Here is a 23020-nt window from a genome sequence, read left to right as displayed (position 1 = left end):
TGCACCAAGAGCTTGTAACACTCCAAAGAGAAAGGAAAACTTGAAATCGCATCATATGACCCCTTTAATGTGCCCTTTCAGGTGAGGAACTATCATAATTACAATTTCCAAGCACATGAATGACCAAGCAAAGTCACATTTACAAGTGTGAAAGTCTGAATTCTAGATAATATGTGAGTTACCGAGTGATGCCACATGTGGCGTGCCGATGTGAAACATAGTGGAAACACAGAGCCATAATATAGATAATCTATATATAGAGAGAGATCAATGATCGGAAAGCAAGTCTGCACATAATTCTAATTTAACATGCTGTATTTTCAGTCATTATAAATGTGTGAAGTACTGAGCAGCTAATACAAAACTAGTGTAACGTTAGCAATATGAAATATGGCTAAATATAGCTAAATATTTTTTGTTAAATACTATGTATAAATACATTATAGAAATGAATGATTTTCACCATTAAAGGGAGAGTCCATTTTCACTTAGTATTACTATACCAGATCACCACTGAATTTCATAATTTCTTTGGTTTTGTGACTATGCTCATGTGTTTACTTGGCATATGTTTTACAAAAATCTGAATCATCTCCCGTATTTGAGTGTGGATGCTGAAGGTGATTTGTGAAGTTTTGTATTTTCGTACATTTTCCCAGATTTTGAAAGGTTATTTTCATGTTTAAAAATTCAACCTACCGCTTTTTTTATTTACCGATCAAGATTTTTAAACTCTATGCCAACTCGCCCCATCGACCAGAATATGCAAGTAAATTTAATGTGAATTTAAATCATACATCACTCAAATACGCTTTTCCTTGTGTCTATGTGTGTTTTTAGGAGGCTAACAACCCTGAACAAATGTGCTGCGATGAGCTTAGAGGTTCATTTCCAGTGTAAACAGGTAAACAAACAAGCATGCCATCCACTTCTAATTCAATTATGTAATCTGATAATCTGCCGACAACTGCTCTTTGCTTGTCTGTTTTCATTAGTTTTTACTTCCACTGGATGGTAGCTTGTACACTTAACTTAAACAATCCTTTTAAGTCTAATCTTTGCCCTTGTGTTCTTGCTGTTTTTAGTAGAGTGAAATCTGGTTCTCTTGTTTAGCAACAATACTTTCAATGGAAAAAGCTTTTCATTATCCAAGTGTGCGCATTTGTGTGTTACCATCAGCAGAGTGAGGACTCGGAAGAGGATGACGCATGCGCCCTTAGCTCTCGCTGGGCGTTTCAGCGTGAAAGTAAAACTTGGTCCCGTCTCCGCACTCTCTCACCACCCCCTGCCCCTGCTGCCAACCGGGCCTCCACCTTACGACCCTCAGGCAGTAGCGATAGCGTGCTGAGTGACAATAGTCTCCTAGAAGTCACCTCACTGACCTCCGACCTCAGTGCTAGCAGCTTGAGCTTAGACAGTGCCGGGGAAACAACTTTTCCAGAAGTTGCAGCTTTCAGTGACGTCACAGTGGGTGAGGGTGCATCGTCAGTTTGTGTCTCAACCGGCCAAGATGAGAACGACGACACCGGATCCTCATCTTCCTTGCCGTCTGTAGGAGAGAAGCCAAAGCGTCCTTCTAGATCGTTTTTACGGAGGAAAGAATCAATAAAAAAGCGAGATTGCGAGAGAGAGACGGTCCCAAGGAACATTTCAACGGTAACTCAACACCAGCCACCCTCAGGTCTGCACTGTACATCTGATGCAAGTTTGCCTGGCCAAACCACAAATAAGTGCAGAATTGCGAAAGATGTGGCATGGAGGTCACATACAAAATGCCGTAGTAACGTTAGCCAGAAAGCCACTCAGCTCAAGCCTCACAGAGCGTGCCTTTACCTGGAAGACTACCAGTTAACTTGGGAGATTCCCAAGTTAACCAATCAAAACAACTGTCTGAGGAAAGAGGATCGTGTGGTCCACCTCCCCTTTGACCACAAGCCTGGAACTTTCCCCAAGTCTCTCTCAATCGAAAGTCTCTGTCCACTTTCTGTTTCTCAAAGTCCTGACCATATTGACTGGGCAGGAGAAGATGGAGACCTGTCCTTGGATGGAAGCATTAGTCGCAGTGGGTCGCAAGACTTTCTCTCAGGTTTTGGGAGGAGGAGGAACTCTCTGAGCTCAATTGGAAGCTTTTACGACAATGTTCCTGAGACACCAGGCAGTCCATGTGACATTTTTGACCCTGGAAAAGAGAAAGCCTTCCAGCATCTGGATGACATTCTACAGCACGTACATGGGCTACAGCACAACATCGACAAATGGTCGCGGTCACTCGGCATTCAACCGCAGGACCAATCAAATGCAGAGACTGAGTCCACGGCCGACACAACATTACCCAGCAGTCTGAACTATGATGAGCAATCCATGTCGGATGTTGGGACAACCGTGAGCGATTATGATAGTCCAGGAAACTCTGCGAATGAAGGAGAAGGAGGAATGAGAGAAAGGAGGGACTCAGGGGTGGGGGCATCACTCACAAGACCCAGCAGGTGAGTAAAACTGGTGGTTAGAGTTTATAGGAAATTCTGGCATGTCCACACTGCACTGAGTGAAGTTAGCACTTATCTAGACAAGGAGTTTCTAGTGCTGTGAAATAATGTGATAGAGAGTGAGAGATACTCAATTTGTCTTTTGGTAAACTGTCTGGAGACGGTGACAGCTGTGTGTACCTTGAAAGCCTACTTGCAGCTCATCTGTGTGTTGGGATTTAATAGATATTTTTTCTCTCCTCCATATTAAAAACATAATTCCACTTCATGCAAACTCATCACAGATGACGATTAAACAACCTAGAGTGGAACCCTGGGGATTTGTCTACTGGAAAAATACATTTTCTGTATTAATCAGTCTTGTTTTCCAATAAAAGTATTTAAAGGTGCTGTATGTAAGTTTTTGACTCTACTAAAGCATAAAAATACCATATGTTTGCAGATATTTAAGAAACATGCTAAGTTAACATACTTGTTTATCTGAAAAACAATGCTACAGTCAGTTATTCTCCTTTGAAAATGTGCGTTCCGGGCCAGAATGTCAGTCTCTGTTTTGGTTTGTGAAACCAGCCCACTGCCAGTTTACCCAATTGTATTTCGGGACCCCAGGTTGCTAGTTGGCGGAAAACACCGCGTATTTAATTTCATTCATCGTCAAGTGCGCTCGTTCCTGTTGTGCCGTCAATCTAGCAACCTGCATGTGCGTCAAGTCTGAGGAGGAGGGGCCGGGTGAAAAAAAACCCCTCGCCAATATTTTGAATTTGGACTGCAATACCTAGTTCAACCACTCTGTGTCAATCCTACATACAGCACCTTTAAACATTCTTAAAATAAGATTGATTTATCATTTTATAGAGTTAAATTGTGTAAGATAATAAGGTAATGTTACTATATATATATATATATATATAAAATATTATTATTATTATTATTATTATTATTTTTTGTGATTAGAATTACCTTATTGGCAAATTGTTTTTTTTAACAATAAACCTCATTAATGTTATGCTTAAGACAAGAAAAAAGTATGTGCCAGTTTGATAAGAAACATAAACATGTACATTCTAAGTATGCACATAGGTTCTTTTTTTTAATGAATTATTTATAAATGAAGATATATTACAAAATGAGAAAGACAGAAAAAATAGAGACAATAGAGAAAAACACTTGAATAAAAATAGTGATAGTGAGCAAACATAATGATTTTTTTTAAAGAAATAAAAAAAAAAGTACAAAAAAGTAAAGTAAAGAAGGGGTTGCCAGAGCTTGACAAACATAGTTCTGGAGGACAGGTCTATAACATATGAATAAGAGTGGCTAAATTTGAAGCAGGTCAAAATTGGGGTTCATGCAAGCTAACCTGCTGTGAGACCAGTGGGCTCTGTGAAAATTGCAAATTAACAATTCTATTTATTTGTTTATAAATTGACATTTTAACACTGAGATCAATGCACAAAATCGAGTCAGTATTCGAGGGGGAGGCACACTGCAATTTTGTTTAAGCAAATTTATGTTTTCTTAAAATTAAATAATGATCAAGTACGTTTTTACAGCTTGGGGTATCATTCACCTGAGGTATTTTGTTTCACCTGAGACTTTTACATGTGTCCCTTACATCCAAGTAAATGTGCTTACTTTTATATTTATATCCATCTGTTTATCCTTTTATTGTTATTTTTTTTCTTTCTTCCACCCATTTCTCTATTCTCAGAAAGTTGCGCTGGCACAGTTTCCAGAACTCTCATCGTCCGAGCGTGACCTCTGCGTCTTTAGAAATCAACAGGCAGTCAGCTGCTCAACTAAATCTTCTGCAGAAATTCAGCCTTTTACAACTGACCGCCATTCTGGAGAAACACACAGACACCACCAAACAGGGCTGGAACTGGTGAGAAAGCATATTCTCATTCACACAAACTCATACATTGTTACATATTTTCTAAATAACCCACAAGATTGTAGCTCAAGGCATGTTCCCCTCTTAAAAAATGAGTATGATTGTGTACACATATTGATGTGGTGGACACATTATCTGACTCATGAGGTCAGTTGTGGCATTAATGCTGTCTTATGTCTGAGGCAAGAAATCTCATTTCTGCCAAAAGTGTTTTTTAATGGCACAATGAGTTGAGTAAAATAGCTCTAATAGATGCGGTTAATGACAGCATCTTTCGCTCGCTCTCTATCTGTTCCCCCGCTGGCTTTTAATTGCTTATGAAAACTACATTCCATATCTACCTCTGTCAACAGGGCTAAAATTACAGTTCTATTTATGTACACACACAGATGCATGCACGCACACAAACACGCACACACACACACACACTCTGATCCGTTCTTCAGTCATTTTCTATTTGGCATTGCAGAAACGGAGTGTAAATTGGTTTATAATTTTTGCAGTTGTCCATTTTATATCCATTTATACTTTAGCTGCAGGAAAGGACTTCTGATGAGAAGCTTATAGGTCTATTAGACACTGTCATGGCTCGCAGATCTAAAAGATCATTCATTTCATTCTGCACCAATGACTGAGGAGGCATTATCTTTCCTCTTTTGTCCATTCTCACACACCCCACAGTCAAAGGCTGGCGTCAGTGTCATAAGCAGCAAACAGATTAAATTTTCACAGGGTTTATACATACATGCTGCAATTCTATTCGGTCTTGCTCACTCACTACAGCCTGCCACTGTGATTTTGAATGATATGACCTTCTGGACATCCATATATTGGATTATTGTGCTATTGTGCTTTTTAAACCTCCTGTTCTCATCTATGCATGAATATGGTGCATAATAATATCAGTATATACTTGAATAATTAAAAATGCTATTTTTTTTCTGCCATTGGTCAGGGTGGTTCCGAAGTTTATGAAGCGTTCCAAAGTTCCAGATTACAAAGATAAACATGTGTTTGGAGTTCAGCTGATCGTAAACGTCCAGCGAACTGGTCAGCCTCTGCCTCAGAGCATCCAGCAGGCGATGAGATACCTACGCAGCCAGTGTCTAGAGAAGGTCTGTAAACAAAAGCACAAATCCAAGGGGTTTTTTCCCCTTCTGCTTCTTATCTCTTAATTCTTCTCTACAGGTGGGAATATTCCGGAAATCGGGGGTTAAATCCCGAATCCAGGCCCTCAGGCAGCTCAATGAGAATTCCTCCGATCATGTGACCTACCAGGGCCAATCAGCTTATGATGTGGCTGACCTGATTAAACAGTACTTTAGGGATCTGCCTGAACCCGTGCTCACCTCCAAACTTACAGACACTTTTTTACATGTGTACCAGTGTAAGTGACACATATTTTTAATGTTTGCAAATTCAAATTTTTTTATGTGCCAAATGCATCGTTTCAATCAGCTCTACAGCACTCTCACCAGTGTGTTTGTGTGTGTAGTCGTTCCAGCAGAGCAGCGTTTACAGGCCGTGCAGGCAGCCGTGATCCTGCTGCCAGATGAGAACAGAGAGGTTCTACAGACGTTGCTCTATTTCCTCAGTGACATTGCATCTGCACAGGAAAACCAGATGACTGCGGAGAATCTGGCTGTCTGTCTCGCACCCTCCATACTTCACCTGAATGCCTCCAAGAAAGATGGAGCTTCACCAAGGTGTGTGTGGGTCAGGTTTTGCCTTTATTAGGGGACCAGCCAAAGTCCCTTACAAGAAAAGTGACTTCGCATAGTAAGTCAAAGGAAATACAATTAAATCAGAAATTAATGCTTAATCTTCCAGAACAACTCGTAGTCCAAAATGCTTACCCATCTCTCATTGCCTGTATTCTTGTCAGCTTCTCTTAATTTTTCTCTCTTTTTTTCTTTGGTCATTGTTACTTATGTTTGGTTTTGTTACAGGCTCATGAGCAGGAAGGGTGGAGCCAAACCAGACCACAAGGACCTGAGTGAGAACATGGCTGCCACACACTGCCTTAGTCACATGATCACAGAATGCAAGAAGCTATTCCAGGTAACCACTTTTTAAATTTCTGATGTCACGCATTGCAGGCAAACCATTCATTTGTGGGAACAGGGAGCAGCTCATTTTTGCACTGATCAGCTTTCTGTCATGGTTTCTTTCTGCAGATCCCGCATGAAATGATGCTTCAGTCTAGGAATTCTTATGTGGCTGCTGACGCTCAGCCGCTGCCTCTCCATGGGCTCGGGGTGAATGCCCTGGGCGAGCCTGTGGATTATCGGGCGTACCTAGAAGACAACATTCAGTGTCTTCTCAGAGAGGCATCTGAGCGGAGTAAAGGCTGGCACCATGCCCACGGACCTGACAACACTGAGCTGGCTTATAAAAAGGTAGAGATATACACATACTCTCAGAAGCAAGTTTGTCTACAAGGTCGAATGCAAGACAGGTGGAACTTAACCAGACTAAATGATTAGAGAAGTCTGGCATTTGTCACCAGAGAGAAGACTGTTGTTAGGAAGATGGAGTTATTAAAGATGAATAATTAAGATGTCAAAACAAATAATAAAAAAATGAAACATGCATAGATTAATCATTCACGATAAAGTCAATAACATGGTGTTTAGGAAATAGGATGAATTTTCATTTCATGTCAACTTTAAAGGGATATTTCACCCAAAAACTAAAATTCTGTCGTTAATTACTCACCCTCATGTCGTTCCAAACCCATAAGACCTTCGTTCATCTTCAGAACACAAATTAAGATACAAATTCTCTTCCAAGGCAGTCTCAGAAGAAATCGCTGAATAAAGTCATTCATTTTGTTTTCTTTGCGCACAAAGTTTTCTTGTAGCTTCATAAAAATTACAGTTGAACCGCTGATGTCACATGGACTATTTTAAAGATGTCCTTACTACCTTTCTTGGCCTTGAATGTGGAAGTTCCATTGTTGTCTATGTAGGGCCAGAAAGCTCTCGGATTTCATCAAAAATATCTTAATTTGTCTTCCGAAGATGAACGAAGGTCTTGCGGTGAGGGTGAGGAATTAATGACAGAATTTTCATTTTTGGGTGAACTAACCCTTTAAGATCAGCCTAGACTTTAGTTCGTATTTCTTACATTGAGATCCTTTAGAGGGAAATGGTGCTTATAAACAGTTTTCATCCCCCTTGGACTCTTGCGTGGTATGCTGTTACAGCATTGATTCACAGTGGATTAAAAAATGTTTTTGCAGTAGAGGAATACTCCTTAATTAGACCTCTATAAAAATGATCAAAATAATTATCTATATTAAAAAATTGTCAAGGGATTTCAGTTGTTTGTAGTATAAATGCACCTCTGCAACTGTTTGTTGAGTCAATATTGTGCCAGCACTTGGACCGTGAAGAAAAAAGGAGCACTCTCAGCAACTCTGTGAAAGAGGAATGGAAAAACATGAGGCTAGGATGGTTTCAAGCACATTTCCAAGTCAGTGAATATCTATCGAAGTGTGGTTAAATCAATTTAGAAATTATTAAGAAATGGAAAGGAGCGTGGCACAGCTGTAAATCTACCTACGGCAGGCTGTCCTCAACACAGTGACTTGCATGAGGGTTACAGGTTTCAGTGGCTGGGACTGGAGAGACAGTGCATGCAACTGCTTCCACAGTACTTCATCAGTCACCGCTTTAGAGTGGCACTGGAGGAGGAGAAAGTCACTGTTAAAATGTCACATGACATCTACAGTTTGCCAGAAGGAATCTGAAAAACAAGCATGAAGAATGTTCCATTTTATTTATTTATTTATTTTTTCCTTTTCTTTAGCACAGTGTGTCTTGAATTCTTAAATTTCCATTAAAAAGACTTGGAAGGTGTTTGGTTTAATTCCCTCAACCACCATGCATGACAGCTTCTCTTTTTCTCACAAAAAACATAATTCTAAAAAGGTCTTAATTGCTTTTGATGGGAATGTTGTTTGTGAGGTTCACATATTTTTATTTTGACAGGCATGCAGAACTATAAACTACAAGACAGTAATGGTTCAGAAATCACTTAACGGATTTTGGCTGTTCTAATGAACATTCAGAAATTACCTCAGATGTCTGAATCATTAAAAAAACACATCCATTACACATCTGTATGGTCGGTGTTTTTAATAAGTTTCTTAATAAGTGTTCACTCTGAATGTTATTTACATTTCAGTTATATAGTTTTAGAGCAGATTATAGCAGCAAGGAGACTTTGCAGAACAACAAAAGCAAATAAAATGTTAGTATTATTATGTTACATACGAGTTTTGAAAACTCTTAGAAACCCTGCTGTTTTCATCTTCCTGATAATTCCAGTTTTTATGAGCTCTCGGGAAAGATGTCTGACAAAATGTGTCAGAATAACAAGAAAAGGTGTTAATTTGTTTGTGTAATTAACTCATCAAATTTCAGTCATATTCGGCAATTTCAGTAGAGATACAAATAAGGTCACTGAGGATAGCTTACTGTTTTTGAAACATGTATTGACTTGTGCTTAACAAAAAAATACCTGTTTTGATTTCACTATTTATTGTGTAAAATATATGGCTTTTGCAAGGCATTCTACTCTAGATGGATTGATTTGAGTCCAATTGCAGAGTGCATTTGTTTTTTTGTCCCTGTGTGTCAGGGAGTTGGGCCATTACTATCAGTCAAGAAGGCTGAATTGTACTTGCTCACAGTAGACAGATGTTCCCTTCTTGTCTCTTGTCGCTTACACTCAGGGGATTGAGATTTTAATGCATGTGGCAGTCCGCCCCTTAGATTTAACCTGAAAATATCAGATGCCCAAGCACCATGAGAACTGTTGGCACAAACCAGGGCTTAGGCCATCTGCCATCAGCACACCTGCTGAAATGGTCAACCTGAGGATCATTTTAATGGAGCTCATTGTGGTGGCCCGCTGTGAGACATGCACAGATATGCTCTTCTGATCAACTCATTTTACAGTTGCTAAAGAACCACCTCCAGAACTTTCAAAGCCATCTGTATTATTATGTGATATACGTTCATCATTGTAGTTTTGGCATGACCCTCATAATTTTAATGATTGGTTGTTTGCAGGTAGGAGACGGGCACCCGATGCGTCTATGGCGAGTTTCGGTGGAGATAGAGGCCCCGCCAGCTGTGGTGCTGCAGCGTGTTCTGCGAGAGCGCCACCTGTGGGATGAAGACCTTCTGCACAGTCGAGTCATTGAGACTTTGGAAAACAACACAGAGGTTTTCCATTACATCACAGACAGCATGGCTCCACATCCTCGTAGAAACTTCATAGTGCTCAGGTACACAGCTGCAGGAAACTTTTTTTTTGTGTAATCTGTTTAGTTCTTTATTGTGCTACATCAATAACTAACAAACTTCTAACAGAAATCTTGGATGTACATGTTTGCTTGTACGACCCCTAATAGGATCATATAAGAATCTTCTTGAATAAGATTAAGATCACGATTTCTATGCAGGTTGTTTTGGGATCTCATTAGGATTGTCGGTTCCAAATTATGATAGAAAATCCATTATAAAGGATATATTCCTGTATATTCCCGAGTACTTTTTATAACGAAACCACAGTTCATTTAGTGATTTCAGAACTATATGTTAGGGATAGTTCACCCCAAAATAAAAATTATGTCATTAATTACTCATCCTTATGTTGTTCCAAACACATAAGACCTTCGTTCATCTTCGGAACACAAATTAAGCTATTTTTGATGAAATCCGAGAGCTTTCTGACCCTGCATAGACAGCAATGGAACTACCATGTTCAAGGCCCAGAAAAGTAGTAAGGACATCATGAAAATAGTCCATGTGGTACAGTGGTTCAACCGTAATTTTATGAATCTACGAGAATGCTTTTTGTGCGCATAGAAAACAAAAATAATGACTTTATTCAACAATTGTTCTCATCCATGTCAGTCTCTCAACCTCAACGCATGCGTGTGGTGTTGCTGATGCAGGAGTCTGTGTTCTGACGCATGCGTCAAGGTACTGTCGTGAACGCACGTTGAAGACTGACATGGAAAGGGAGTTCTGGGGGGCACAGGGGGGCTCAGGGGGGCACAGATTTGTGCTGTGCCACTGTTTGAGAGCGACACCTGGCCTGCAAGAGAGCTGTTGAATCAGCAGTTTCAGTTTCAATATCTCTCCAGCAAGGAAAGAAGAGAGCACCGGCAGTTATGAGAGCTGTTGGTATCTAGAATCCCATTACTGTGAAAAGCAGTACATAAGTGCCAAACTGCCCAGTAGCCCCTCACTGCAGAACACAAGATCCAGGGTGCGTGGTTGGATCCACATCTAAGGGGTGGAGATGGGTGGGTTTAGGGAGCAGGGGGTGGAGATGGGTAGGTTTAGGTATATTTAAGATGGGAGGAGTTGGATCTGGATCCAACCACGCCCCCTGGATCTTGTGTTCTGCAGTGATGACCATCTCAAACTGCCTGAAAAAACACCAGGACATGCAGCGTTTGTTTTTTTTTTTGACTGGTTGTTGTCAGATACACCATTTGTTTGTGGAAACACATGGCCAGTTTGCAATAGGCTTCGGTTCACCAGTCCAAGAATTGGGTCTGGCTCCAGAATGTGAATTATTCTGGTGGAAAAGGTACTAGTGGGCCCTGGCCTCCTGGTTGTGAATAAGGGTGCTTTCACACCTGGCCCGTTGTTTCGGAACCTGGTGTGTTTCCCCCCTTAGCTCGGTTCGTTTGGGCATATGTGGAGCGGAACTCTGGAGCTGTTCGGTTGTAGTGAGAAAGCAATCCGATCCAACGGACCAACGAACCAGGCTATATCACAATGTATAATTGGTAATTAATTGCGTAAGTTCTGTGAAAAGCAGTAGACGATGGGTGTGGGTGAGCACGTCTTCGCCATTAAAAATCGAAGCGCGCTTTTTCATTTAATAATGCCGTCTTATTGCTCTTCATAATAGGTGCATTTTAACAATGTTTTCCCGACGAACCCTGGACTCCTGCTCAAAATGATAAATTAATAAATTAATATAACGACGGCTACAAAAACCCAACAATAAGCCCTCCAAGCTGTTGTCGTTCCATCCTGACGGATGACGGCTATGAGTGGAATTCCTGAAAATAAATCGTGGAACTTTGACCAATGAGTGGACAGTTTACTCGCACGTGACTTGTATTAACGATTTTGGTCCGTTTAGAAACTTAGCCGTGTGAAAGCGAACCGCTCCAAGAATAAAAAGCAACATTGTAATAATTTTAATCCCTGTTTCGGAACAAAGCAATCGATCTACAGGTGTGAAAGCACCCTAAATGTAGCATTTTGTGTTGCAGACACTGGTGTGATCTACCAAAAGGGGTGTGTGTTCTAGTGTCGTCCTCTGTGGCCCATGATAATGTCCAGCTGGAGGCAGGATTACGGGCCGTGCTTTTGACATCACGCATCTTTATTGAGCCATTTGGAATGGGGCGGTCCCGGCTCACACATTACTGCAGAGCTGATCTACGGTAAGACATGATGGTTTGTTACATCACTCAGGCACAGTACGACATGCTTTTTTTGAGTCTCTACAATATACTGAACAAAAATAGGAGGCTTGTTTACAATAATGTCATTAATTTTAACCTTATGTATTTCTCTCCCACAGGGGGCGCTCTCCTGATTGGTATAACAAAGTGTTCGGTCATCTGTGTGCAATGGAAGTGGCAAGAATACGCAGTTCTTTCCCTGTTCTGTCGGCACGAGGACCTGAGACCAAACTCTGAACCCACTTTGGACTATTTTGTATGATTAAGAATGAAAATTATGAGAGCACATGTGCAAAACCAAGATGGCCTCGCAAGTCAGAAGGTGGAAGAGTAAGAATAGTAGAGAATGTTTTTTTTTTTTTTAACTAGTTTATTAATCAGTTCGGGAATGAATGAAAAAGAAGACAGTACTGTGTAGATTAGTAGTTGGACTATGCAAAAATCAAACCCGTTGTGGTTTTAAAAGCCGTGGGTGATTCATGTGAAAAAGCTCAAGCTCACAATCATACTGTTGAAATTGCGTCTAATCTTGTATGTGTGTTTCGTTTGTGTGAGTGTTTATATCTGTTTGTGTTAAGCAATGTGCTTTAAATTCTTTGTCTAATAATCCGGTGTGGTATGTCAGACAGCTCATTCATTCTCAGGGTAAATGTAAACAAGTTTTGCTTTTTTAATTGCACAGGAATTTTGCCATGTGGCACTGATAATGACCAGCTGTCAAAGAGAAACAGCCAATCACCAAACATGTATAATATTATAAGACACAGGGTCTGTTGTTATAAGCTCCCTGTGTACTTTGCATTCTGTACATCATCAGTCCAACAGACTCATAGAAACTGTGGTGCTGTTGAGCAAATATGACACCCTCTCCACTGATACAGTATAGTTATATTTGTGACCTCAATCCCTCTCTTCCTTTTCTCCTACCCCCTTTTTATTTATTTGCATCAGCCATTTGCATGTTGCAAATTTCAATTGTGAAGTTTTTATAACTTAAATTCGGCATGGAATCCATGGGAATGATATTCAAAAGACTTTAATGCAGCTTTAATTTTTTACTTTTACATTTCTATCTTTAGAGCTAAAGATATTTTTTGTGATATAATTGAATAATTCGTTTTATTACTGTTCTTAATTGTGCCTTTGAGCAACTAAAGAGAAAATTGTGTGTTTGTCTTTCATCTTATATTTGTCTTTAAATCTGTGCTGTTTCACCAGGGCATTATGTAATATTAGTATTTTATTTATTTAAAAGTATAACTGCATGTATGTTGTTTTAAGCATTCTGCCTCAAAGTGAAATGGTTCAAGTGCCACAATGTGGTTATGTGTGCTTTTTGTGATGTACAGAAATCCATTTACATATATTGTTTATTTTATTGTTTCAAGTCTTTAAAAAAAAAAAAGAAGATAATTCCGTGTTAAACACAGATGTCATTTTCTAATAATGTTGATTTGATTCATTTTCAGCCATACTCTTTTGTGTATCATGCCAATTTAGCCTCCGGTGCAATTAGAATAAAGGAGCTTTTCCAAAAAAGTTTTGTTGTTTCTGTTTGCCTTTTATACAATCCAAGGTGTTAAGCCTGAAAACAGAATTTAATTCCGCTAACAGGTGTTTTACGGTGCGCAGCAATCCATTTAGACCACATTGGTGTCCTGCTGGCACAAGGTGTTGTAGGACACCTAAGGACACAGGTTTAGTTGGCAAACATGTCGGTAAATGTATTTTAGGGAAAGTGATGGAGAACTCCCATTTATACAAGCTGCTTTTCTACAGTATTCATTCCAAATGTGTTTGATTGATACAGAGTAATTACTGCACAGTCTGACAGTCTGCCCTGTCGCAGTGAAAACTCCTTGTGAGCTGTCATTTCTCTGGGGAGATAAAGTGCTCCTTATTTTTTGCCTCATTAATTATTAAAGTGTCTAAAATTGGCCAATTATGCTGTGAAGACGGCCTAACAGGCGACAGTTCCCAAGCACCTTTTAATGTTACATGAGAGTGAAATGTTTTTGGAATGGCCAGAAATACAATACACAGTGGGTTGGGTTTTTAAAGGAAATTTAGTTTGTTCACAGACATTTCAAGTTCTGTCAACTGCAGAAAGGTGTTTTTTTTTTTTTTTTTTATGTCATTAGCAGACCATTTTATCATTACAGGTGCTGTTAGTGATTTTTTTTTTACATTTTAAAATTATATTTCCTGAAAGTTAGCACTGAAATAACCGTGACGCCTCTCGTTTCTGTAAATATAGAAAATTAAAGCGCCCGTCTGTTGCTTTTGGATTCTTTGTTTAGCCAATCAGAATGTTTTGTTTCGTTCTCTGCCTGTTAACTCTTGGCACATTTGCAGCATGTAGCCCATGTGGGCCATCGGAAGCTTGGTGAACTTAGAGCATTTTTCTATGATTCGCGATTTGAACCGTCAAGAACGACATGCACCGCTAAACGTCCTAAAATTATAGGATGACAAATAAAGAGATGAAAAGCGACAGTTCCAACAAAAAGAAGAATGTTTCATTGCTAGATGGAGTTAGGAGTATCAACCTGCTTGATAAATGATAGAGTTCACGGGTGGGAAGTCACGTGTTTGACTGCCGTTCCAGTGCACTTTCACGGGTAGAAGGTTGGAAAAACACGGGTTACGGGTTGCCTGGAACGCAGCATAACAGCAGCAGCTACATATTTGCAACACTTTTCTGTTAATGTGAATGTACAACGTGCATTGATTATGTTGACTACATTTATAGTAGCGTTTTGGGGAATTATGAGAGACGGCTTTAGCTAATCAGTTTTTCTGTGTTGGTTTTGGAGGTAATGATGTAGAATGCACTTACACTATGTATGTATTAATAGATTTCTCTTGCTTCTGTGGTCATAACTGTTCACATTCTAATGTTATCTTGTGTTAAAACATTTACATAAGCATGCAGCATGCAAGTGAATATCAATGAGTGCAAACAACTGCTCAGTTTAACCCGAGAAATAAAGTTTGGTCAATAGTTCAGGGAAAGGGTAGATGAGTTAGTCCTTGAATGGGCAGTCTTCAGAGAAACTCATTTGACCTCCAATAGAGAAAGAAAGAAGTAAGCAGGCCAAGAAAGGCATAAATGTCTTCAAAAATAGTAATTGCATTATTTATTTCAACACAACAGTAGCCAGAAAAGGACACCTGGCCATGAGTGCTTGATAAACTTGGATGACGACTGGATGCTCAAAACATCCTCAGACGCTCATACAAGAAGCACAGAATGAAAATCTGAATCATACAATGGTAGCAAAAACATTCAAACTTCAAAATACTCAATTACAAGTACCTCAAATGAGTACAGTATGAGTGAATGTAATTTACATTCCACCACTGAAAACAGGCCATGTCACAGGCCCCAGAGAAACGGGTTTTGAGTTTAGTCGAGCCTGTTGAGGTAAAGATTAGAAAAGTAAGAGCTTAATTTTTCTTAAGTTTCTAAGTATTTCCAGATGTATCACGTGAACCATGTAGTAATTATAGCCATTTGACAGACTGTCATTTTTAGAGACCCAACATTCATTGCACAAGTTCTTGTTCATCTAAATAAAATAATCATATTTAGGTTTGGCTGCAAACCCCCCACCCTCCCCCGTTAATTTTATAAATAACCTAAATGTTTTTTTTTTTTTCCAGTAAAAATATCTAAAAACAAAAATCTGTTAAACAAGGTATATACTTGAGAAGATAAATTCATGAGGACCAATGTCTGTTTAAGCAAGGCACTTACCCACTAAACCCAGGATACCCCAAATGAAGGTTTCCCAATTCAAAGTGGCTTTGGATAATGTAGCATGTCCTAAATTAGGAATAATGTAATGTAACTTCCTGTTGATCACCTGCCTAGAAACCAAAGTGGTTTCCTGTTCTTTCAAGCAGCTTGGCTCAAAGCTATTCACAGGCCAGTGGTCTTTTGAAGAGTAATTAATTTCCTTGTTCTTTTGTGCTTCCTCCTCTGTGTTATCTCCTGCTACAGATTACAGCATAACGCATAGAAAGAATATAGATTGATTTGACTCCCTTTAAAAAGTTCCCTGTAGCACTTGATGTGGCAGGTCACATAAATGCATTCTGCAAGTTTTATTCATAGGGTCACAGATGAGGTTGGTTTTTGATTTACTGCGACGTTTTCACTCTCTCTCTCGCTCTCTTTCTTGATTGTGTCTCATCTGTTGTATTGATTAGATAAATATATTGTCTGATAGCTTGGCTGGCTCAGGTGATAGAAAAAAATCATTGAGGCCACATTTCAGGCCTGTTAGAAAGGATTTCATGTAACATTCTGTTTGTTATGTCAGAATATACTTGAATCAATTTTTGTAACTGGATCAAATGTAGCATTAGCTGTTACTGACGCAACATTATAAGCATTAAAATCAGTCTAAGGTCATTATACAGATGCATTATTAAAATGAGCCTCCACTGCTGATTTGAGGACCCATTGAAAATAATAGCTGGGAGATCAAAACAAAGCCGAGTCTCAGCCTCACATGGCATGCCCATAGTCTGATCCATACAGCAGACAAATATGATAGGTTGGCATTTAGGTAATTTCAGTGCATGGAAACAAAAATGTGCTTATAAAGTACTGGGTTGAAGCAAAGAGCATGAAATAGTCACTGGATTTTCAAAAGTCAAATTCTTGTTTAAAGGCGTTTTGTAGCAGGTAAGATAAGAGATTTCCCCACAATCTAAAGACATGCATGTCAGGTGAACTGGAAACACTCAGATGTGAGTGTGAATGTAACCTGCGACAGACTGGCCATTCATCGAGGGGGACTCTGGAATGGGCTTCAGCATCCCCGTGGTTTGATGAAATGGATGGATGGAGCTGCATATTCTAGTTTGTTTTTGAGTCATGATGTCCGTGAAATAATCCAACCCTGATCAAACACACCTGCTTATAATTTTCAAATAATACTGAAGAATTGGAGCTAAACTTTGCAGGACAGTGTTGAAGAATCAGAAGAAGAACCCTTGCCTAATGCATGCAAACTAACAATCAATTCTTCAAATTAAGACTTATGTCCTGTGTAAATAGCTTTTAAACTGAATACATTGAAATCTGGATCAGGCTTTATGAACTCTAACCCCAAACCTTCATCCAGCTCAGTATACAGATGATGGTCCTGCATATGCTGTTTAGGACTGTGCAGTCCAGGGAGCTCAATGAACGTCTTTATTCAGTAAAGCTGCTCTCTGGTAATGAAGTCTATCCTAAATCTTTCTTAAAGGCTGATTTAGTGGTAATATATACTGTATACGTCAGAGCAAAGGAACAGAAGATAGTGCTGCCAAACCGGTGCAATGACATGTAATGAAATAATTATAATTTATTCATTGCAATTATTTGGATGTTACATTCATTTTACATATTGTAGACAACTGACAAATTACAGCAGACAAATGAAAGCCGTGAGTTCCATAAATAATAGACTCATACAATAACTTCATGTAATCTTAATAACAGCAATCTGGAATACATTTGTCATTTGATGCCAACATGAACACCATGATGATCTGTATTTCTTTGTATTTTTTTCACAGATGAAGTGCTAGGATTGGTTTTAGTGTGATCTTTGTGAAATCTTTTTATATCCATTTCTTCCCCTCCACCATTATAGTTTTTGTTCATTTTCTATCCTGACTGTATGCAACTGCCTCTTTGTTTCCCAAACACATCCGCACAAGCACACAAAAATGCAATTAAATCAGTCGGAAGGGTTCCAATCCTCAGCCCGCCGGGGTCCGTCCGAACCGTTCCTCTCTGCATTCTCTGACAGCCACAGAGTTTGGTTTACCCTGCATATACACACACTACTCTAGGTCTATATGGCAGTTAGATGTAATTTCTTTGTTTTTCATATAAGGCTTGGTTTTACTTGCATAAGCGTATATTGTTTGTGATGGTCTGCTGGTTAATGTTGCCGTGTGTGCTCTCATTACTTCAACCCTACAGGCTCTTATAAGCCTTATTAGCTTGTGCTGAGGATGAGAACATCTTGTGTGTGTGGTCATTATCCTGTCATCTATTAACCTTTTATTCCACATGGAATATTAATCTCAGAGCATGTGCATAGTGTGTGTGTGTGTGTGTGTGTGTGTCAGTTAGTCTGCTGGCAGCGATATTTCAAACACTGTTTGAGTCTCTGCTGAAAGGCGCTGGTTGTGATAGTGTACAGGATGGGGTTCAAGGCACTGTTTATGGGAAGGATAAAAATCACCACCCACAGAATGAGGGTACCTGGAGGATACAGAGAGAGAGAGAGAAAAGAAAGTGCAGATTAAACCGTATTGTCCAAGGGAAGAACTGCAAAGCCATTCTAGCTGATAAGTGTTCATGGGTGCTCATGGCGGTTGAATGTCTAATTGTCACCCAGGGCTTTGGCTCCTCAGCCATTTACTAATCAAAATGCGCCTCTCGGATCAGACCAACTACTTGCATAACTCACATGTTTCGTAAATGGCAATTGTCGACAGATTTTTACAAGAAGCAAAACAGTTATATCTGGATTCAGGCTTAGAATTCTAGGATAAAGGAAAACAATGAAATTGGCTCATTGGGTCTTGATAAAGTCAACTGTTTAACAATCAATACCCATTCATCAAACGTAATGTGGATATTAAGAGCTGTAACCCCCCTAGAAAAGATAGCATACTAGTTAAAAACAAAACATTTCAAATTGTGCAACTTTTATTGATTTAAAATAAATAAATAAATGTACCTAGGGGTACAACAGCTTGTCACTTAAAGGGACATCTTTGTGCCTTATATTCACCCCTAAAAATTCAGTGTACCTACTCTAATATTCCATATTAATGTTTCATATTTAATTTTTGTGGATGTATATGTGTTTAGATGTCAGTCCATGTGATGCAATTGATTTTTATTTATAGTAATTGGGTAAATGTGCTTGTGCAATGTGTTGAGGTTCACAAAGCAAAAAAATAAAATCAATATTTAGTGGAGAGGCCAGATCAGAGAATGTAAAGCTCTATAAAAAATCCTTCTTTATCCATCACATATCCACAAGAGCAAACCAGGGGAATTGGTTTTATTAACTGGAAAGCAGGCTATGCTTTGCAATACACAGGTCTCATTTCACCATGGTATAATATTAATGAGCTGCCTCATTCAGATCATTAGCTAATGTGCAGCCAAACTGTGGTCATGGCAATTATGAGTTAAGTGACACACTGATAAATAATATCCTGTTGCCGTGTTCTTTCACACATATTAGCTTCTGCTTGTAATATGTGATCACACGTGTTTGCTTACCAGCGATATGTACTCTTAGTAGTGATAGTATCTTCAAGAGGAAGATGGGGATCCAGCACATGGCATCAGTGAACACAATGAAGAAAAACCGCTTTGCAATAGTGACTTCTCGATCAAATACTGTTTGACGCGCTGTCTTCGCTGTCTTCTGGACGGAGTAAAACATACTGGAGTAGGAGAATACAATCACCATGAAAGCCAGCAGATTCAGACCTGACAGAAACACACACATAAATCTTTAGTAACATCAAGTTAAAAGTATTGAACCAGACTCATTTCACCAATTTAGTATTTTTGACATTAGCCACATATACTGTATATATATATATTTTTTTTGTTGTTGTTGTTGTTGTTGTTGTCTTTGGGCTAGTTCAGTTTTTCATGACAGTCATCAGTGAACACAATGAAGAAAAACCGCTTTGCAATAGTGACTTCTCGATCAAATACTGTTTGACGCGCTGTCTTCGCTGTCTTCTGGACGGAGTAAAACATACTGGAGTAGGAGAATACAATCACCATGAAAGCCAGCAGATTCAGACCTGACAGAAACACACACATAAATCTTTAGTAACATCAAGTTAAAAGTATTGAACCAGACCAATTTAGCCAATTTAGTATTTTTGACATTAGCCACATATACTGTATATATATATATTTTTTTGTTGTTGTTGTTGTTGTTGTTGTTGTTGTCTTTTGTCTTTGGGCTAGTTCAGTTTTTCATGACAGTATTTTTGCCTTGATTTCCAGTAAAAAAAAAGAAAAAAAAAATCCTGTAAACATACTCAAAACAAGACATCTGCTTGGAAAGCAATTTTTTATTATTATTTTTTTTTTTAAATGTTACAAATTCTATAAGGAAAATAGACTTGTGTTTTATTAGGTGTTTAGACACATTTTGAATTACGTTTTCTTACTCCATTTAAAAATAAATAAATGACGATGGGGAAATTAAAAATACTTAGGCTAATTCAACTTAATTTATGTATTCTCTGAAGAAAAATCCTAATATTGTATACAGTTTTTCCAAAGAGATTTATCATGTCTTAAGGATGTTTAGATACTTTTGTTGGAAAACTAGAAAACTTGTGATTATAGACATTTTTTTTAGTTCCGTTTTTTAGTGATGTTGCTACCAGGGAGGATCTTTTTCTGATTTTACTTTATTAAAAAAGAGCATGGTTGAATCTCTGGGGAAATGCAGTAAAATTATTAGATAACTCTGGAAAAGCCCAATTCAAAGCTCTCCAGAGAATGACACAAATACACACACTGGCTTATCCAGGTCTCAAACATGCACCGTACAAAATGTACACACTTTGATGCCCTCTGCCCTCACCGAGAAAAATAGCTGTAGAATAGCATCTGGCACCAGGTTTCTCTGTCTGGTCTGAGTGAAGAGGGAAGCATACTCCGTTCCGCCCATAAAAATTCCCAAATGTCTGTTTATCCCAGAAGGGAATAACGGCAATGATAAATCCTAGCAACCAGATGAAGGTCAGTGAGCACAGGGTCTGTTTTCGTCCGGCACGGTAATGCTGGAATGGGAAGACGATGCACAGGTACTTCTCTAGTGTCATGTAGGTCAACATCATGACGGATACCTCTGTGGACAACATGGCCAGAGAGCCGATCAACTGGCAAGACAGACTCTCCATCCATATCTGAGCATGACGGTTGTACTCGCCGCAATACTTGATGTCAAAGGCACCGATGAAAAGCAGATACACGCCCATGAGACAGTCGGCACCTATTAGAGATAAACAAATACATCTTAATATATGACTTAACACCCGTTCATCAATCTATATATAAATTCCCATCCATTCATCCTCTATCCATTAGCCCATCTGCCATACAATCTTGTCTAACCACCTGTCCATTAACCTGTCCATGCATCCATTTGTAGGGCCCTATGAAAACTAGGAAAACGCGGACTGAATCACGGAATCCAGTCATAAAATTCGAATTTACTGTATAAGGCATAATCTACCAAATTTTGAATGAATAAATCAAAAGTCAGTACACTTAAATTAAAACGTGATATGGACTAGTTCCTGTGAATATTAAGCCACAAAAGTCACTTCATGAGAATTTTACAGTTTCTTCCGAGAAAAACTATCATCATATCATATACTAACAGAAACGTAAAGTTCCTCATGGCAATCCGTCAAAAAAAAAAAAAAAAAGGTTTGGTTTAACTTGAAGAAACTGTGACAGAAATAGCCTACATTACTTAATGTAGTGATAGTACTACTACTACCAAAAATAAAACATTGTTTTTTAAGGAATAAAATTACATTTTTTAAAATTAAAATGACTAACACAGAATTTGGTAATTAATTAAATAATCTAACTGAATTTGAGAAAAAAATTAAACTTATTTTGTAGGGCCCTAAAATTCAATTTTTGTTAAACTTTTAATAAATTGCTGTTAAATCGTGTAAGCTTCATGATTTTAATTAATTAGACATGTTTTTTTGATTAATAAAATGTAATTTAACCATTAAAACGGAGTCCAGAAAAATTTTTACAGAAAAAAAAAAATGGAATCCAGAAAAATTAAAACGGAAAAACAGAATTTTGAAAAAAATAAAACAGATTTCATAGGGCCCTACATTCAGCACATACATTTAGATGTTGTTATTGTTAACTAAAACAAAATAATATTTTTTTTGATCATTTAAATAAAGCTGATATATTATCAAATATATTTAAAAAAAAGAAAATTACAAAAGCACATAAAAATCACTAAAATGTAAACTAAAATTGAAATGAAAAGTAAAATACATTTACGCTAATTCAAAATATTACTAAATATTATAATAGTAAATAAATAATACTAAAATAATGTCGATCCATCTGTTTATTCATAATCCATCAGTCAGTCATGTTCTATTTCTTTGTGCTATTTTACTTCTGGCGGTGTGTGCATGGTCAGGCCAGTTTGTGTCTCTTTTTTTTTTGTTTGTTTTTTTTGCAGTTCTCTCTATTTGTGTGTCCCAGAAACCTGCTGAGCAGTTGATTCAGCTAATAATTAAGCACCAAATAACCCACACACTTTCATTCACTGCACTGCCTCCAAATCATTTTCTTTCCCTCACAGATGTCTCTCCCCACTTCGGTTTTCATTCATCAAAATCAGAGCCTCCAAGGTGAGACGTTTCACACACTGTGAATGGGTTTTTGCAAGTAAGCAATGATACTGTGTTATTCTAGTCCTAGCTGAATGTTTAAGGCCTACAGAGACAGCTAAACCCTCCCCCTCCAACTTCCACCACCACTACTAAACATATTGTAGCCAATGTCAGCCAGTGGGAAACTCCAGAGCTGGAGAGCCACATCGCAAACTGTTACCTCTCTCTGCATGTCTCTCATCTGAGGGGGCGGCAGGTTTTGATAATTTAACAGAGAGACGTGTCCTTTCAACTCTATGTGGGTTAAAAAAACTGCACCTCTCCAGCCATCTGTTCATCTATCCATCTCTTTTCAGCCTGCCGTCTGCTATCTCTCTCCATCACTGAGACACAGATTAGTCCTCAGACTCTGATCCTCAGCTGAACAGCTCTAGATATCGCGAGCTGATCCAACCTTTTCTAATAACACTTTCCATTTCTGTTGTTGAATGAAAGTGTGTGTGTGTGTCCAGGTATGAGTCGTGTTGTTGCAGTGTGCGCCATGTGTCAGCGAGGTCGTACATAAGTCAGCAAGCTCTCTCTCTCTCTCTCTCTCTCTCTCTCTCTCTCTCTCTCTCTCTGTGTGTGTGTGTGTGTGTATCTAAAGATACCAACTGTTGTAATTATTTATCCGCCCAGCGGGCGGGAAAG

General features: G+C 38.7%; 2 protein-coding genes across 4 annotated transcripts in view; one reads left to right on the top strand and one right to left on the bottom strand.

Moving 5' to 3' along the window:
- stard8 (StAR related lipid transfer domain containing 8) overlaps positions 1-12325 on the top strand; it is a 54962-nt gene extending 42637 nt beyond the window's left edge. For 2 of the 3 annotated variants that reach the window (XM_016502764.1, XM_016502766.1), the window contains exons 4-14: positions 841-904; positions 1180-2486; positions 4198-4371; positions 5336-5495; positions 5569-5767; positions 5876-6086; positions 6330-6441; positions 6558-6779; positions 9462-9679; positions 11693-11866; positions 12007-12325. In XM_016502764.1, the coding sequence (XP_016358250.1) occupies positions 841-904; positions 1180-2486; positions 4198-4371; positions 5336-5495; positions 5569-5767; positions 5876-6086; positions 6330-6441; positions 6558-6779; positions 9462-9679; positions 11693-11866; positions 12007-12124 (2959 nt within the window). In that variant the 3' untranslated portion in view covers positions 12125-12325. The remainder of the gene's footprint in view (positions 1-840; positions 905-1179; positions 2487-4197; positions 4372-5335; positions 5496-5568; positions 5768-5875; positions 6087-6329; positions 6442-6557; positions 6780-9461; positions 9680-11692; positions 11867-12006) is intronic. The other variant, XM_016502765.1, reaches the window with a different exon arrangement.
- A 5170-nt stretch (positions 12326-17495) lies between these two features.
- The window catches only part of LOC107700901 (relaxin receptor 1-like), a 36197-nt gene continuing 30672 nt past the window's right edge, over positions 17496-23020 (bottom strand). The window contains exons 16-18 of the mRNA XM_016502740.1: positions 20533-20943; positions 19197-19409; positions 17496-18161 (exon numbers count right to left, since the gene is read on the bottom strand). Coding sequence (XP_016358226.1) covers positions 18022-18161; positions 19197-19409; positions 20533-20943 — 764 coding nt within the window. The 3' untranslated portion in view covers positions 17496-18021. The remainder of the gene's footprint in view (positions 18162-19196; positions 19410-20532; positions 20944-23020) is intronic.

This window comes from Sinocyclocheilus anshuiensis, unplaced genomic scaffold (assembly GCF_001515605.1).
Source record: "Sinocyclocheilus anshuiensis isolate Anshui unplaced genomic scaffold, SAMN03320099.WGS_v1.1 scaffold438, whole genome shotgun sequence".
Classification (NCBI taxonomy): domain Eukaryota; kingdom Metazoa; phylum Chordata; class Actinopteri; order Cypriniformes; family Cyprinidae; genus Sinocyclocheilus; species Sinocyclocheilus anshuiensis.
This window is presented reverse-complemented; position numbering and strand designations above follow the sequence as displayed.